This window comes from Rattus rattus, chromosome 11 (assembly GCF_011064425.1).
Source record: "Rattus rattus isolate New Zealand chromosome 11, Rrattus_CSIRO_v1, whole genome shotgun sequence".
Classification (NCBI taxonomy): Eukaryota; Metazoa; Chordata; class Mammalia; order Rodentia; family Muridae; genus Rattus; species Rattus rattus.
In genome coordinates, this window is record NC_046164.1 from 32,316,434 (window position 1) to 32,334,265 (window position 17,832).

A 17,832-nucleotide genomic window follows, 5' to 3' on the forward strand; every position below is an offset into this window, starting at 1 on the left:
TGGCCTTTAACAACCCATCTTCACAGAGACCAATGGCTGTCCACCCTCCTAATGCTATGGCCCTTTCACACAGTTCCTCGTGGTGTGATGACCCTCCCAGCCATAAAATTATCTTGTTGTTACTTCATAACGGTCCTAGTAAATTTGCCACTGTCGTGAACCATAATGTAAATATCTGAATGAGACCTTTGTAAGGGTTTCGACCCATCAGTTGAGAACCACTGGGCTTAGAAAACTGTCATTCTTACTTACCAGGCATAGATAACCTCTGAACATATTAATAAAATGGATCTTGAGAGGATGGATGAAGGCTACAGAGAGGAGGAGATTCTGGCCATGATGGAGATATAGGAAAAATTGTTCACCATGAGCTACATTAAAAACAAAACAAAACAAACCCCAAACCTGGTCACCTGAGGTCAGTATATTCATAAGGAAGATGCTGTTCCAAGAAGCCAGTGTGCCCAATTACAAAGCTTCCCAGTGTGCAAACAAAAGAACACCCTAGTCCCTGTGCCTGAGCTGGACTGGCTCTGGCTGACTGGTGTAATTTACCTCCCAGTCACCCCAATGCTTTCCAACTGCTCTGTGCTGGGCTCCAGGCTGTCTGGGAGAGAGGCTGACTGGCTCCGTGACCCTGGGGCTGCAGTCTGTGATGCAGACTACGGTTTTCGTGTTAATAACAAACATTAACTTATTTTTTGGTGGCGTTGGACTCCTCGGGTGCTACCAGGCCCCTCTCAATCACTGTGCCATATTACCTGTCAACCTTTCCATAACAGTGTCCACAGCGGACAGGACGGTTGGAGGAGAAACGGGGCTGGATTTATGGTCAGAGACTTGAGTTTAAATGTCTGCACAGCTGTTTATTGAAACAGATAGACTTTGGCCAAACCACTTATCCTCACTGAGCCACAATTAGTTTTCTGGGCTATAAAATGGAGTTAGGAAAAGACGTATCTATCTGTCACGGAGTCTGCAGACACAGCTAGCTCCCTGCACTTTATGTGAATTATTTACTCGTGTGATTGTCATAGCCTTCGGAGGTAGTTAATACCCTAGTCTCACCCCATTTTACAGAGGAGAAAACTGAGGGATAGCGGGGAGTTAAATGAGGCCCAATGTTCTATGCTATAAAAGCAAAGCAAGGAAAGCCCACTAGTGGTCCAGGCATGAAGAGGGATGGACGGAGGGAAGTGTGGTTTCCACAGCTCTTCTCCTTTTCAAAAGTCACGTTCTTATAACAAACTCACAAATGAAAACGTGCAGCTAGACTAAGGTAGCCGCTCAGACATAAACTCAGTCCCAAGCGCTCAGTGAACTCCTGTGGAGTTAGAACGGCCATTCTGAAGTCACAGAGCTTTCCTGGGGTTTTACGGTCACTCTCAATTCCATTTTTAGGGAGGGAGGGAGGGAGGGGGAAGGGAGGGAGGGATGGAAAGAAGGCAGGCAGGCAGGCAGGCAGGCAGGCAGGCAGGCAGGCAGGGGAGGGGAGGCAGCAGGGGAGGGGAGGGGGAAGAAGGCAGGCAGGCAGGCAGGGCAGGCAGGCAGGCAGGCAGGGACAGGCAGGCAGCAGGCAGGCAGGACAGGCAGGAGACAGACAGGCAGGAGAGACAGACAGGCAGGCAGGCAGGCAGGCAGGCAGGCAGGCAGGACAGGCAGGCAGGACAGAGGCAGGCAGGCAGGCAGGGAGAGACAGGCAGGCAGGGGCAGGCAGCAGCAGGCAGGCAGGCAGGCAGAAGCAGACAGGCAGGCAGGCAGGCAGGCAGGAGACAGGCAGGCAGGCAGGAAGGAAGGAAGGAAGGAAGGAAGGAAGGAAGGAAGGAAGGAAGGAAGGAAGGAAGGAAGGAAAAAACCTTCCACACGAACCCAGTCCTTTTACTCCTGGGCATATATCAGAGAACTCCATGTCTGCCCATAGAGATCTTTGCCCTGTTTATTGCTGCTCTGTCGATGACAACAGGAAAAGGGAGCCAACCTCAATGTCTATCAAAAGGTGAACGGATTATGAAAATTACCCATACAAAATGGGGGATCGTTCAGCTGTAAAGAAAAATAAAATCTGTAGGAAAATGGATAGGTTCTGGTGCTCAGAAAGAAACATATTCCCCTGACATGGGAATCCTCCACTGTAATGATTTTGTATAGAGGAAGCCGAAAAGATGGCAAATTATAGCATTTAGAAAAGAGGCCAGGGAAGGGTAATATTAGATGACCAGGAGCACACAACGCAAGCAGAGATGTGAGTCACGAAGGAGGGTGTAAAATTAATTATTGCTCTATTTTCAACTCTGCCATAATTGTTTTTTTTTTCTTAGCGGACAAAGGCTTCCTTTATTTTAATGACTGGCCTATGTGATCTATTACCGAGGCCACTAAGTACAGACAGGAGAGAGATAACTTTAAAAATATGGAACATCATAAATTTGCATGCCCTGCTTGCTTGGGGACCACGCTAATTTTCTTTGTATTGTTCCAATCGTAGTGTATATGCTGCTGAAGAAAACATGGTCATCTCCCTTCCTCCTTCCCTCCCTCCTTCCCTTCCTTCCTTCCTTCCTTCCCTTATGGTTAGATAAGTCCAAAACTCCTTTTAATCCAGAGCAGGCCAGTACACAGTTGGCCTACACTTCTCCCCTTAAACTGTTTTCCCCTAGACAAAGACTAATAAAATCTTAGAGCTGGGTGTAACCTCTGAGAGTGTCAAGGGAAAACTTCTCAATTTTAGACAGGATGACTCTGGGTTCGGATCATCCAAGGGGGCTTGAATGCCAAGCATTGACTGAGCGGCCCACATCTGGCTGTTCCCATGGTTTCTCTCCATTTTGGTAAAGGTAAACATGTACAGTAATATAGTGTCCCCCTCACCCCCCACCCCCAGACCTCTCACACAACATCAACAACCACTTGGCCAATCCCATGCAGTCTGTGTTCCTCCCATCCCCCACCTCCTTCTCCCGTCTCCCTTCCACTAGAAACATTTAAGTGATTCTCCAGCATCAAAACACTTTCTCAGGGGCTGGGTGTGGTGGCTCACACCTTTGATTCCCGTACTAGGCGGCAGAAGCAGACAGATCTCCGTGAGTTTGAGGCCAGCCTGATCGAGTTCTAGGACAGGCACAGCACACAGAAAGCGTATCTCAAAAAACAAAACCAAACACAACAGAAAAGCCCTGGAAGGTCTCTGATTTTAAGGTCAGTACCAGGTTATTAACACACCAGGATAGCTAAACCTGATTTTAAATTTGACAGGATTTAAAAATCACAAGGTATATGAGGGTGCTTCAAGGAGATTTAACTGATGTGGGCTGGGGCCCTGCACTGAATAAAACAGAGAGTAAACCAAACACCAGCCTCTGTACCTCTTTGCTTCTTAACTGATGATGAGCGAGCTCCAACCTCTTCAGGTCCTTCTGCCTTGACTTCCCGGTTATGACGGACTGCATCTTCAAACTGTGAGCCAACACCAACCCTTACTTCCTTATGCTGACTGTCCATAATGCAACACACTAAAAAAACGTAACAGTTTTGGAGTCCGGAGAGGTGGCTCGGGGGTTAAGAGCACTTGCTGCTTTTGGAGCAGACTGATTCTCAGTATACACATTGGGTGTGGGGTCATAGTCATGTGTGACTTCAATTCTAGGGGCTCTGACATCCTGTCCTGAGTTCCATAGGCATCGGGCACACATGTGGGTACACGGACAAAAACACTCATACACATAAAATTAAATTATCTAAAGCCTAAAATAAATAAATAAAAAGAGCTGAGGTTGTAGTGGCCACACCTAAAACCTCAGCACTGGGAGGTAGAGGGAGGGGGACCCCTGTGAGTTCGAGGCCAGCCTATTCTATATAGGAAGTTGCAGGACAGCCACAGCACGATAACAATACCCTATCTCTAAGCAAGTGAGCAAGCAAAAAACAACTTTGCTTAAAAATCATCAAATATCAAAGGTCAGAGCAACGGGCTTGGAGGCGGGAGTGATCTGCGAGTGAAACCTTCACCATGAGTCTCCTCAATAAACCCAAGAGTGAGATGACCCCCGAGGAGCTGCAGAAGCGGGAGGAGGAGGAATTCAACACGGGTCCCCTCTCTGTGCTCACGCAGTCGGTCGACAACAACCCGCAAGTGCTCATTAACTGTTGCAACAAGAAGCTCCTGGGCCCGGTGAAGGCCTTTGACGGGCACTGCAACATGGTGCTGGAAAATGTGAAGGAGATGTCCCCAAGAGCAGCAAGGGCAAGAAGAAGTCCAAGGCTGTCAACAAGGACCGCTACACCTCCAAGACGTTCCTGCGCGGGGACTCGGTCATTGTGGTGCTGCGGAAGCCGCTCATTGCCCACAAGTAAAATGGAGGACCGCTTCAGCCTTCTGAGAGCTTGCTCCCTGCATAGCTGAGTCCTGTAGAGCCCTGCCCAATGGGCTAGACATAAAACCTTGTGCTTTTTGTTTAAAAAAAAAATCAAATATGCTTTCAAGGTTTGAATTGTTTTATTTGTCACAGATTTTGAAAGATAGTTGTTATGATGCTGAGAAAACAGGCATGAGGCTTTAAAGGAGTCTGCCTTTCATTCTAAACAGGTACGTATGGAGCTGGATCCAGCTCATACTGGATAAAACCATAGTGCACCATGGTGCAGAGCTGGACAGACCACAGAGAGGCTATTTAGGCTGTCAGGGTCCCAAGCCTGCTCTGTACTTCCTAACCAGTGACCATAGGTAAGTGAGTATCTTCCTTTACTCAGGAAACACCAGCAGGGCTGTATGCTGACATGGTTACGACCTGTTAATAAGTCATACAGGTGACTCTAATAGAAGGTGATCCTCTCTGGTGATTATGTCAAAAAGAATAACACATAACTGTTATTATATGTTATTATTATAATGATGATAATTTTGGCCAGGAATTGCTTTCTTGTCTTTATTTTTTTTCTATGAAGTTCAGGCTGGCCTGGTATTTGTTATGTATCCCAGGCTGACTTTGAACATTCAACAATTCCACTGACATAGTAGCAGTTAATCCCCTTAAAGGGGAAGCTTTCCTTCTTTCTCTCTCTTTTCTGAACATGCTTTTCCTAACACTTTGAATTTCACTCTTTCTCCAGCGCTCCTCTCCCTATGCCTTGTGGATGCTTTTCTGCTGTGTGACTGACTTCCTAGCCTGCTTAATTTCTCCTCTCCATTTTCCTCTTCTGGGAGACCACTGAGATTTCAGCTAGGTTACCCTGGGGTGGTTTTATTTGTTTGTTTGTTGTTTTGTTTTCTTTTAAGCTCAAATAAGATTGTCCTTGACCTTCCACTTGAGTTCATCTTTAAATTCTTTTATTAATAAGACTGAGAACCCAAGTGGGAACCCTGAATTTCCCCAGGGACACTGCCTCTGGGCAGGGATTGCAGACATTGTACAGTATACTTAGCTAGGAATTCCCATTTTGGTCTTTTTTCTTTTGGACAGAGTTTCATGTATCCACTGATGGCCTTGAACTTGTTAGCAGAGAAGGACTTGAACTTCTGACTCTCCTTTTCTTCGTGTCATCTCTCTAGTGTTTAGGAGTTCAAGTCTGTGCTTGCACACCTATGGTCCGCCCCACGTTTATACCATGACGGGCATCAAACCCAGTGTTTTACACATGGCAGTCCAGCACTCTCCTGACTATGTGTTCCTGAATGACACGGGGTATGTAGAGGTGGGCATGAGGAGATCAGAGGACCACTTTCTGGAGTTGGTTTTCTCTGCTCACCTTTATACAAGTTCAAAGGATCAAACTCCTAGGTTGCCAGGTTTTGGGGGCAGATACCTTTGGCTGCTGAGCCACCCCTCAGGTTCTGAAATTGCCTTTCTATTGGTGTCTCTGTAGAGCCTGGAGGAAGCTCTGGGGCAGTTTCCCTCCTCTGGAAAGTTCTTTGAGGCAAAGGTCAGAAGCATTCAGCCAGGTCTTAGTTGCTTTTATTCCCACAGGGGGCTCAGATCTCAGAAGAGAGCCAAGATTGTCAGGGAACTCTAGAGAACTCTGCCTATACTCTGGAGGCTGAGGCAGGGGTATCTTTAGGTGTAAACCAGCTTAGGCTGCAAAATGAGTTCAAGATGACTAGTAAGATCCTGTCTGAAGATATAAGAGAATAAATAAACAGTTCCCCTAACCACGGGTAGCAACAGAGGCATCTGTTTATAACTCAGTGGTGGGAATGCCATCAAAAATGTCCTAGGATGGATGATAAATTATGCATATCCAGTGCACAACATCAGGCCTGTTTTTAAAGAGCACAAAGTTTGCTCATCTCTCCCCCATTTACCTCCACTCTCTTGCCTTTCTTCCCCAGGGCCATATATTACGCCCTCCCCAGTCACTTTAACCTCTGAAGCCTGGGGACTAGCCATGAGCTGAGCATCTGAGCGTTTGCATCTGGGAATGGTCTATGCCGCAGCGTACAATCTTTTCCTTGTCTGCCCATTAAGAGTAAAAGATAGACGTTAATGGGAACTGTTCACTTGCAAGGTTAAGGGACTGCTCAAAGTCTGCAGACGACTGTGTGTCCCTGTCTTCCAACAATCAGGAAACCTGGTTGCGCCAGTCTTAGTTAAATACATATTTACTTCTTGTATTCACTCAACCGTGTCAGACTTGTAGACGTAAAGTGTTTCTAACTCCTGTAGCGGCAGCATGACTTCTTTATTGGGTAAGAAGGAAAATACAGAATGATGAGGAGGTCATGGTGTTTATTGTGCAATTAATGTAGATTTTGATTGCATACATTTATCACAATGATAACGACGGTAATGACATTGAATTTCTTGGGAACAAAGCAAACCCTGATGGAAATTTTAAAACTCTAAAGAAAATGCACTGAGACACATTGTCAATAATTCGGTTTTGCAAATATGGGGTGCCTATTAGGTGCGCAGGTTTTGTTTGTGCAATCCTTCTCCTGAGAGCCACAGTTGAATTACAATGCAGTTTCCTCAAAGAATTATTATTTAGTGGAGAGACTATGACAAGGTTACAGATAATTGTCATGCAAGCCGAAGAAAGATGCATGTCTTAAGAGGCATCCCGACCCGTGTTCGGAGGGAATTTATGAACTCTGAATGCCTCTCCTCTTTGTAGGGGGCAACATAGGTTTAGATAAGAGAGCCTGCTGTTGTTTTCAAATCCAGGCCCCTGCACATGGCAGGCAAGAAGTTCTATCGCTGAAATAAGTCCCTGGTCTTGTTTTTAACCTTAAAAAAATATTTAAGACACCATTTTACTAAATTGTTCAGGCTGTAAGACAGACCTTACAGCCTCTTAATTTTGTGGTCATCCTGCCTCAGCTTCCTAAGTAGCTTGAATCAGAAACCTGCACTACCAGCTCTAGCTTTTTAAAGAAAGAAAGACGCAAATGACTTTTTGAGCAGTGTGTGGGATTAGGTGCTGGGTCCCTTTAATCTCAGCACTAGGGAGGCAGAGGCAGGCAGACCTCTGTGAGTTCAAGGCCAATGTTGTCTTCATAGGGAGCTCTCGGTCAGCCAGGGTCACACATCACACAGTAAGGTCTTATCTCAGAAACAAATAAGTAAATAATAACTAACGGAATAAATAAATAAATAATAAATAAATAAATAAATAAATAAATAAATAAAGGCAGCTCTCAGGAATGATCGACTGCTCATAATCATGAGTGTGTGTGTGTGTGTGTGTGTGTGTGTTTGTATGACTACAGGGTTGTGTGTATTTTCCAGAGTCAGGGTCTTACTAAGTAATACAGGTTTGCTTAAAATTCACAATCCTCCTGCCTCAAACCTTTTGAACATGCTGTTAGAGACATGTACCCCTTAGCCTGGACGTGGGGTATTCTAGGCTTTCTGATAGTAGACATCTGGTAGGCGATAACGCCAAGGATGGAAGCTAGCAGCCTTGTTCCTGCTAGATTCATGGGCCTCCCTTTTCAATTTTACCCTAGAGCACAATCCCTTGTGGTTGGAATTCTGCCTCCACAAGCTCAGGGTGGCGTGTGAGAGCAGGTACGTACAGTCACCCCGAACCTCCATGTTGGGCTGGGGCGTTACCAGGGTGGTAGAGTGATTGTCTAGCATTCACAGAGTCTTGATCCCGCTCAGCAGGATAAGAACAGGCGCCACTGCTCATACCTGCTAAATGAACACCAAGAAGCTGAGACAGGAGACTCAGAAGTTGTTAAGGCAGCCTCCCCCACCCCCACCCCAGTTCACCAGGATTACAGTGATTGAGCACGAGTTAGTCTCTTCAGGAGTCCAATTCTGTTTCAAATATCTGCAGGTTCTTAGGCTACCTCATGCCTGGGTTTCCTCTTCTGCAACACCAGGAGAAGAAAAGAACCTACGTTGGAAGTTTAAATGAGTTAATGCCTAAAACGAACTTAAGAGTAGTGGCAGGGACTGTCAAGATTTCTGTTTTTGTCTTGTTTGACCTCTCAAAGGGGTTCGATACAGGTGACACCCTTTGCTCTGGAGGGCGGGGGGATGTCACTTTCTGCTACACATAGCTCCTTTGTCTTTCCGACCCTCTCCTGCTTACAGGGCTACTTTCAGTGGGTCTCCTTTTCTTTCTGTTAAAGGACAGAATTACAACAATGTATTTAAGAGTTTTTACTTTAGTATGTTCGTATGAGGGAGGCCGTATGATGTATGTGTGGGTGTATGATGAGATGAGAGAGAGAGAGAGAGAGAGAGAGAGAGAGAGAGAGAGAGAGAGAGAGAGAAGATACTCAGGCATGCAAAAGCCATGAAAGTACATGGTGAGGTTAGAGGACAACTTTAGGGAGTCAGCTCTCTCCTCCTCTTTGAGGCAAGGTCTCTATGGTTCTGCTGGGGTTCATGTTCTGGGATGTCTGGTCCATGGATGGCTGGGGCCTCTCCTGCCTCCAACTGTGCCCTCACTTTAGGATTCCTGGGATTATAGACCCACTCACTTCTTCCAGCTTTTCACGTGGGGTCTGGGGTTGAAGTCTGCTTGCCAGGGTGATGTGGAAATGCTTTGCCCGCAAAGGCAACTCGCTGACTCTATTTTTATTTGTATTTGTGTCTGGGGATCGAAAGCACGTTTCGTAAAGGTATATAGATTTTGATTGGCTCTCTTTTCGACGCCAGAATGGAGGTCACACAGAAGTCCATAAATTCGAAAAAGTGTTCCAAAGAGCTAAGCCAAGGAGGCTTGTTTTAAAGACAGAAAAAAGACTGAAGAAAGTTAGAAACAAGAACCAGGCCTGTCATATCAGTGTTACTGTCCTTGCAAGGTAAGACAGGAAGCAGTCCAGGAGAAAACCTGGTGGACAGTCAGTTGCTTCAGGTTATTTTTGTAGGATCAGGACAGAGGGGACTCTGTTATCTGTTATCTGTGTCTGGCTGAAACAACCGGTACAGGAAACCAGACTGCAGTCACTCCCAGCTTTTTCTGCGAAGGGTCACCAAATAGCCTCGCTTCAGTCTGGTAATGCTGGATTTTAGCATGAGTGACTCCATATTGATTTTTTGATCTAGCCTGTCGGATCTGGCCCAAAACAATGGCTTCCTGCAATTTTCCTTTAATCTGCCTGTCCTTTCCATGTGGGCAACTCCCTAAGGAGACAACATCTGCCCTCTGCTTTCCTTGTCATACACTCTCAATGGAGTGAGCTCAGCCTGACCCAGGCTGCAACCGCCTCTCTGGGACGGTTTTAGCGCAGAGCTCCAGACCTGCATGTTTGCATAGATACATTACACTTTTCACCATGTTCTTCCTACTGAGTTTTCCCATCTTTTAACTCATCCTTCCTCACTTTTTGCAAAATCTTAACCCACCTGGCTATTTTATCGTTAGTGACTCTTTGATATCCAGAGGATGAAGGTCATATTTCTTGGCTTATAAAGACTTTTGTCTATGATTGGTCCAGACTTTCATCTGCAGACTCCGTTTCCCTACCCTTTCTGTCTCTCTTGTTCTTCACATTCTGCAAGCCATTTCTTGTCTCAGGCCCTCTGAAGGGGGTGGGAAAGGGGACTTCTCACTGTTTGCCCGGTTGGTCTCCTTCCTCTCTTTCCCCTTGTTATCTTCTTAGACTTGAAGAATTTAATGGCCACCTCTTTGAGGATGTCTCTGGAGGTCACTGCGTGTAAGATTTAGGTGTTTCTTTGGCTTCATCATGCAGTGAGTAACTATTAAAAAACATATCAATGTTGTCCTTGCCACTCCCACGTGGTTTTCTTCTTTCCCTGGGAGTTCTATGAGGGTGGTAGCAGCAGCGGCAGCAGACATGTTTCCTTTAATTTCATATTCTATGGACCTAACACAGTAAAGCTGTTCAAAATATAGAGTGAAAGCTGCAGCCGAGACCATTCTTACAAGCCATGAGGTGCCTTTGTGAGCTGGGTGTCCCACAGTGTGACAGATCCTTAACTTCCCGGATAGAAGATGTTCAGATGACTGTTGACAAAGCAAGGACTACTAAACAACAAGTTAGAAAGCTTTATACTGGTGGCGGAAGCGGCACGGCACCATTAAAGGTCCGTCAGGGAACACTTCCGGTCTGCAAGGCAAAATCTCTGGCCTCAGTGGAGATCCAGCATTCTAGATGGGCAGGGTTAATCTAGCCAAGGGGCCAACACGCAGGAAGGTGGGACAGCCCCCAGGAAGACGAGTTTGCCTTAAGGCGTGCTGAAGAGATAGGCCGACTAATTATCCCTTTAGTAAAGTAACTTACTTTTCCTTCCCAGAATTGTCTAACTCTGTACAGGATCACTGATCTATAGCTTCATAAAGTCTGCCAGAAAAGCATCAAGTTTTCTTTTTCTTGTTTCTACCCTCGTCCTAAAAATGCTTTCCCTAACACTTTGGGCTTCAAGCACTCTCAAGACCCACTCCCTACCCTGTGGCCACGTGCTGATCTCTCCACACAGACTTAACCTTAGCAGCAAGGTTCTTTTCTTCCCTTTTCCCATTTTTGATAGCTGCTGAGATTTACCTCTGGCTTCTCTGGGCGTGGGTGTGGGTGTGGGTGTGGCTGGTTGCCTGGGATGGGAGGAGTGGGTTCGGGGGTTCTTTTAAACTCTAATAAAATTGTCTTCAAGCTTCTCTTGAGTCTCCTCTTAAATTCTTTTATCAGTGAAACTAAGAACTCCTAGAAGAAAGACCAACTTCCCTGGTAACATCAGGTGACTACAAGGGGATTCTCCCAAAGTTTCTGATAACAACGCCTTCCTTCACTTCTAAGAATCCATCTAAGTCAATACTCAGAGGCAAGCAATCTTCACCAATCTTTCAAGCAATCAATGTTCATGAGCAAGTAATTCATGGTAGTCAAACACACTGAGAAAAATGCAGAAATGAGGACTGGAGACATAGCTCAGTGATGAGAGCATGGAAGGGCTGTTCTTCCAGAGGCACAGGGTTCGATTCCCAGCACCCACATAGCAGTTTCCAACAGTCTGCAACCCCAATTCTAGAGGATCCACCATCTTCCTCTGACCAATGTACAGACATAGAAACAGGCAAAACACCCATAGACATAAAATAAAATTTATAAAATAAAAATAATTCTGTAATAAAATTACAGAAATATTTAAGCGTTCAGAATCGGGGTACGGCTATAGAATTGTACAATAGGTTGTTTCATAGAATCCTAAGTGATACAGAACAACATTTATATTACTTATGAAATACATGGGTTGAAAAATAAACAAATTTAGTATGACTTTAAATCATACAGGGTGAAATACTCACTCATGTTCAGAGAAAAGGTTGGGGGAAACCATTAAAATGAGCTGTTTGATGTTGACAACTTGATTGATTTTTTTTTGCTTTTTTCTTTCTGATTGTTGGTATTTCCTAAATCATCTAAAATAAATGTCCTTACTTTCAGAATCCAAACTATTAAAAGCAAAAAGCTGGCTGTGGCACATGCCTGTAGTACCAGCACTTGTGAGGCAGAGGCAGAAGGATCGGGAGTTCAAAGCCGTCCTCAGTTGCATAGTGAAGTCAATTTAGAAATTTTGGTTGTGTGAGACTACAGTAAACAACAACAACAACAACAACAAAACCACCACCACCACCACCATCAAAAAATCCTTACAATGTAGCCCTGGCTGACCTATAACTCCTATGTAGACCAGGCTGGCCTTGAACTCACAGATTGGCCTGCCTCTGCCTTCTGTGTTCTGGGATTAAAGGTGTTGTGCTACTATGCTGGGTTCAATGTCTTTCGATCTATCTGTGCAGCGTTATTTATCTCTCTAGTGAAAAACCTACATTTTTCTTTGGACACATATCCTTCAGTATTTTGGACTACAGAACATAGGTGAAATGGACCCACCCCCAGCTCCTTTGTGGGGTGGGTCTATGAAACACACCTAGCCAATCAATGTTTTCTGAAACTCACAATGTAGACCAAGCTGGCCTCAAACTCACGGAAATCTGCATGCCTCTGCCTCCCTAGTATTGCCACCACACCCAGCCCCAATCCGTGTCTCCTACTCATGAGCAAGTGACTTAAGACCAGCAAGTGAGGCTCAGTCACTACTTAGGTTGATGGGGCGGAAGAGCTCCAGCCTCTGCTGGCAGCAGGAAGCTGGACGCCTAGCTGCTTGTGTACACATCACATCAGCAGAGCAACACAGGGCAAGTGTCCCTGAAAGATGGAGATGGAGGGGAAAATCCATTCACATCCAACACACATGTGTGTGCATACACACCACTGTCACCACCGCCATCCCCATTCAAACCCTGACAGCTTCGAGTCCCCAGATGCCAGAGAATGTGCAACGAAAGTATCCCTGAGTCTTTCCGATGTTAGCACCAAAAGAGATGCTGCTTCTTTGTTTGCTTGTTTAAGTCAGTCTGCAATATATTCCTACAATCGGCAGCCAACAGCCCCTCACTAAAATAATGACAAAGACAGAAAACTACATAAAACACAATTGAGACAGCATCTAGGGTTATACCAACATATAGTACGGAACTGACCCGTCCGTTCTCTCTGAGAGAGAACACAGTTCCATCTTTGAAAATGTTCAGTTGGACAGTGCTCACCTACAACGTGGTTCATTCCTATAGCCCTGCACTAATAGCATCTTGTACATGTCTTCTTGCAGTACAAAGCAGGCAGGGGGTACTATTGAAAACAGCTAACAACCCTAAAAGCACAGTTCCTGGAGGCTCTCTGCTGTGCTCAGCATTCAGCCTGTAATTGCTGGCTCTAAGGAGATGTGAGGTGGGTGTCTCAGGAGTGGGCTGGAATAGGGGCCACTTAGGATGTGTTCAGGGGATGCCTTTTAAAAACAAATCAGTACAATAAGATTTCAATATTCTGCCAGCCAATATGGCCTTGTGGAGTGTACTAGCTCAACGTGAGCCCTGTTCTCAGATGTTATTGCTTCTTATCAGAACGGCTGTTTGCCCTGTTACACGGTGAATTCCTACAGGCAGACATTCTGTCTTATTAATTTGTGTATAGGCTTTGGTGCCTACTGGCAAGTCCTGGGCATTCAATAATGCTTGTTGAGTGGTAAATTCGAATGGCAATTTAATTCCCCACTCTGCTTTTTATTTTTCTGAACAGAAATTTCTTGCCTGGAATTAGATTGCAATATGGTTTCTTTTCACCACGCTTCTGAAGATGTCAGCTTCTCCAATGTCAGTTGATTGAAGAATTGTAATTTCTCCTCTCACAGGCATAATGTTGATCTTTTAACTCACAGTGGATTTTTCTTTTCCTTAACCCAAGATGGATTTTAGAAATAAATCAAGGTCCCAGACGTGTTTGGGGATCCCAGAAGGGGCTGCTTGAGCGAAATCACTTACCTTGGCCAACCCCAAAGTGAAGTGTCGCTTGATGCCGCTCCGCAAATGCATGGCCGGAACAATTTACTAGGACGTTGGGCGTGGGTCCCACCTCAGATCCTGAGGATTGTGAGCATGAGGTCACATCTACTAGCAGGGCCTAGCTCCTCCTTGCTGCCCCGTAGGTGCTCCAAAGTGTGCTTTGAGGGAGGGACAAATCAAATGCTATCAGGAGAGGCAGTTGTAGACCTGGACCATTTGATCACTCTCTAGGATTGATGAATTTTAAGTGAATAGTTTTAAAAATGAGTTTTCTTAAACCTGTCGCTATCCAAAAGGGTGGCTTCAATGTTAAATGGTGCCAGAAAGCTGGAAAGTGATAGATATATATTTTCAAAGAGACCACATGCTTTTAATTTTTTTCCGGTGAATATCTCCCTTTTATTTTTCTATTCTTAAAAATATTTAAATATTTTATGTATTATCTATCCAAATATCTATCTATCATCTATCTATTATCTATCTATCTATATATCTATCTATCTATCTATTACATTTTTGTGGTTGTGTGTCTGCCCTGCTTTAAACTCCTAAACAGGAGGCACCTTCAATAAATAATCAATCAACCAATCAATCAATCAATCAATCAAGAGAAATTATAAAGAATATGTAGGGGAAACTTATGGTAACCAGAAAAAATCTTGGAATGAGGTCTCACACTCAAACAGTAACTACTAAGTGTGCAATCCTGGTGTGCTTTAAGATCCACAATAATAAACGTTTATTCTCTCTGCTTCATGAGGTTAACTGTAAACCCGGATAATGGGATACAAAACTATAAGAACCTTTCCAGAGCAGATTGTTACTGTCCACTCACAGATAGCCACGGTGACTGTAAAATGTTCCTAGGTAGAAACTGTCTTAAGATTATTACTTTAGGAGTTGGAGAGATGGGTCAATAGTTAAGAACATGAAAATTAAGACTAATTGAGCTCCAGGAACCCACAAGGTGATCCACAAACATCTGTAATTCCAGTTTCAGGGGATCTGACATCCTTCTTCTGACTTCCCTGGGCACCAGTCACACACGTGGCACACACACATTCACGTAAGTAAAACACTCATACACATTAAAAAAAAAAACTTTAAAAGAAAATTATTTTACTTTTATCTTGCCCCTAAGGCGGACCAGAGTCGGAGGGAGGTGGGGAAAGGGGCGCGTGGGGCGTGGGGGGGGGAGATTGAGGGTGAGATAAAAATAATAACACAAAAGAAACGGCACCCAAATGCAAATAGGCTTTAAAAACCATTATTTCAAAGCTAACTACTTCACAGGGAGCCTCTTCTTACTCCACTGGCCCAGTTTCCACAAGTCTCAGCAGGAGCTTGGTTGGGTGGAGGTCCACGCTGGCCAATAGAAATCAGCTGTATTCTTACAGGTTTCGCAGCAGGTGGAGAAACTGAGCGTGAAAAATTACTTAAACGTGGGCTCGGTCTTTTACCGAGGTCAGGGACGCCCGCCTGATATGTCCTCCTCTACTAACAGGAACAGAAAGAAATGTTGGGGGACACAGTTTCCTAATCCCTTCGCCCCGCAATCCCGACTAGTAACACCTCCATCATTAGCCGAGTATATTCTCCCCGCTCCTGAGAGTGTTGGAGGGACCTGTGGTTGTCCTTTATTGTCTAGGGAGCACCTGCCAGGTGGCTGGCCCGTGCCTAATGCGCGCGTGGCGCCTGGCTTCACAAAGCGCGGGCAGCACCTGCGTGGTCAGCCAGCCGCCTCGGGCTGAAGAACCACGGACCGAGGGAGAGTGCTGGGAGGGAGAGGATTCTGGGTGGAGGGCCTATGGGGGCTCCAGGTCTTAGAGGGCACAGCGCCCCTGGAATCAGCATATTCCAGTCCGAGAGCCCCGGGCACCAGGGAGCGGGAGGGAGTGCGACCCGGGCGGGAGAAGGGAGGGGCGTGGCCACGCGCTGGGAGGAGGGCTGGAGGAGGGGCTGTCGCGCGCCGCTAGTGGCTCTGGGGGCTCGGCTTTGCCGCGCTCCGTGCACTTGGGCGAGAGCTGTAGCCGAGAGAGGAGCTCAGAGTCTAGCGCAGCCACCGCGATGAGAGGCGCTCGCGGCGCCTGGGATCTGCTCTGCGTCCTGTTGGTCCTGCTCCGTGGCCAGACAGGTGGGAAAGAGCCGCAGGCAGGAGGACTGCACCCCCTGTGGGCGCAGCCCGGGTCCGGGAGGGGTGCCACCTGGGTGCGTCCAGAGTGGTAGCTTTTGGCTTTTCCCTAGCCTGTGTGTTACAGCTACAGCGAAGGTGGCGGGCGGCCGCTGGACTCCGGTGGCCCGCCTCGCTCACCTGAGCTGGGAGACCGCAGCCCAGGCAATGGAGACCCGGGGCTGAGGGTCTTCTGGGAACCGGGACAGCGGCTGCAGGCTGCGGGCGAGTTTGGTGATGCTTTTGTGCCGACTAAGCGCGGGTGGCAGTGGCGGGCGGCCTCGGGCTTCGCACCGAGAGCGTCCTCTTTCCTAGTGAGGTGCTGCCACGGCTCCCTTTTGGTTAAAAGTTGCGCGTGGGTGACCGGCGCCCGGGAGGACCAGCCCACGGGTCCCCGGACGCACGCTGGGCAAACTTGGAGAGGCTTTTCTCGGGGCCGCTGCTTCCCCAGCTCGGGCGCTCTTTGTGCACAGTGCTGGGGGCTCAACCGCCGCCGCTCTCGTCGTGCGCGGCGCCACCCGTGGAGACGAATCTCGGGCTTGCTTGCCCCCCCCCCGTTTTTTTGCACGGGGAGCACGCGGCGTGAGGCTCTGGGGCGGGACCCCACGAGCCTGTAGGTGGCGGCTATGGGGACAACTTGAGCCGGGCGTGTGGCGAGCAGCCGCTAGGTTGCAGACTTTTTCCTTTTGTAAATCTCGTGCTAGAGACTCGCCCCTCTCTGCAGCCGCACCGTGTTCATTGCTGCCACGCGCCAGGGGAGCTGCTGTAGCCTACGTTGGCTGCCAGCTCCTGGGAAGCAGCGACTGCGTGCGGGGACGCAGCTGTTCTTGCCACCTCGTGCGGGCTGCAGCAGGACCAAGTCAGCCCGCTCCAGCTTTGGAAACCTCTGGTTTTAGTGTGTGTGCCTTGTAATCGCAGGTGGCCTTTTTTGGGGGGGAGGATCCCGAGATCCTGACACCCTCTCCCTCGTGATAGCCATACTCAGGGCTGCCTAGGGAGGCTAGGGGGTGGGGTGAGGGGTGAGAGTAAGCGTCCTGCAAATAGCATTTGTTTCTGTTCTGAAAACCTTGTTACCTCTGGAGGGTAACTTGGGCTCCAGATCTTCAGGCTCCCGGAGCTCCTCAGCCCTGCCCCTTTTTGCCAGGTGTCGCTGGTGCACTGCGAGTGCAGGTTGCCTGATTAGTCCCCGAAAGCTTGCTCTCTCTCAGGTCATTTTCAAAACAAAACCCAGGAACCTTTTAAGGTTACCCTGATGCGCTAGAGAACAATCAGCGCGCTGGAATAAAGCGTCAGATGGCCAGTATCTCTGTGACCTGTTTTGAGCCTACCGTTTGGCGGTTGCGTTTTCCTGATCTCATTCCCTCAATGCTTTTGAAAGGCCGGGAGAGGGCTTTCCTGTGAGGGAAGCCTTGCAACGGAACCTCTGCACTATGGGAGGGGTCACGGGGGGTCACAAATGAGCGTTCAGATTCCTAGGTGTATTTGACCGCTTAGCTGAAAATGACCCCAGTGATCTTTATGTTTTCCACCTTGTTCTGCTTTAGACCAAGGTGGAGCACCACAAAGATCACAGTTCCCTATTGAAAACAGAAACGGGTCAGTGGTGTGCATTTTCCCCCTGATTAGTGTGCTCTGGCCAGTAACTTTTTGGCAAAGGGAATTTGAAGGTCTGATTCCTGGCACACAGTGTGTTTGTAATTCCCTTCTCTACTCCAGTTTCTAGCCTTCTTTGCAGTCTTAACTGCTTCCCTGGTTGTGTGCCCTTGGGCGGTCATTTAAATTGGGAGTGGGTGGGGGGCTTGGGTTTCCCGGAAGGTACTTGAAAACATTTGCATCATGAAGGATCAGGG

At 47.1% G+C, this 17,832-nt stretch overlaps 1 protein-coding gene, 1 non-coding gene and 1 pseudogene across 3 annotated transcripts in view; 2 read left to right on the forward strand and 1 right to left on the reverse strand.

The window, feature by feature from the left end:
* Window positions 1–2,404: 2,404 nt before the first annotated feature.
* LOC116912929 lies at window positions 2,405–2,509 on the reverse strand. The gene has a single exon (XR_004389500.1). It is a non-coding gene; the product is annotated as a U6 spliceosomal RNA (small nuclear RNA).
* Window positions 2,510–4,000: 1,491 nt separating this feature from the next.
* Window positions 4,001–4,350, forward strand: LOC116912818 (annotated as a pseudogene).
* An 11,484-nt stretch (window positions 4,351–15,834) lies between these two features.
* The window catches only part of Kit (KIT proto-oncogene, receptor tyrosine kinase), a 77,788-nt gene continuing 75,790 nt past the window's right edge, over window positions 15,835–17,832 (forward strand). For both annotated transcript variants that reach the window (XM_032916255.1, XM_032916256.1), the window contains exon 1: window positions 15,835–15,946. In XM_032916255.1, coding sequence (XP_032772146.1) covers window positions 15,880–15,946 — 67 coding nt within the window. In that variant the 5' untranslated portion in view covers window positions 15,835–15,879. The remainder of the gene's footprint in view (window positions 15,947–17,832) is intronic.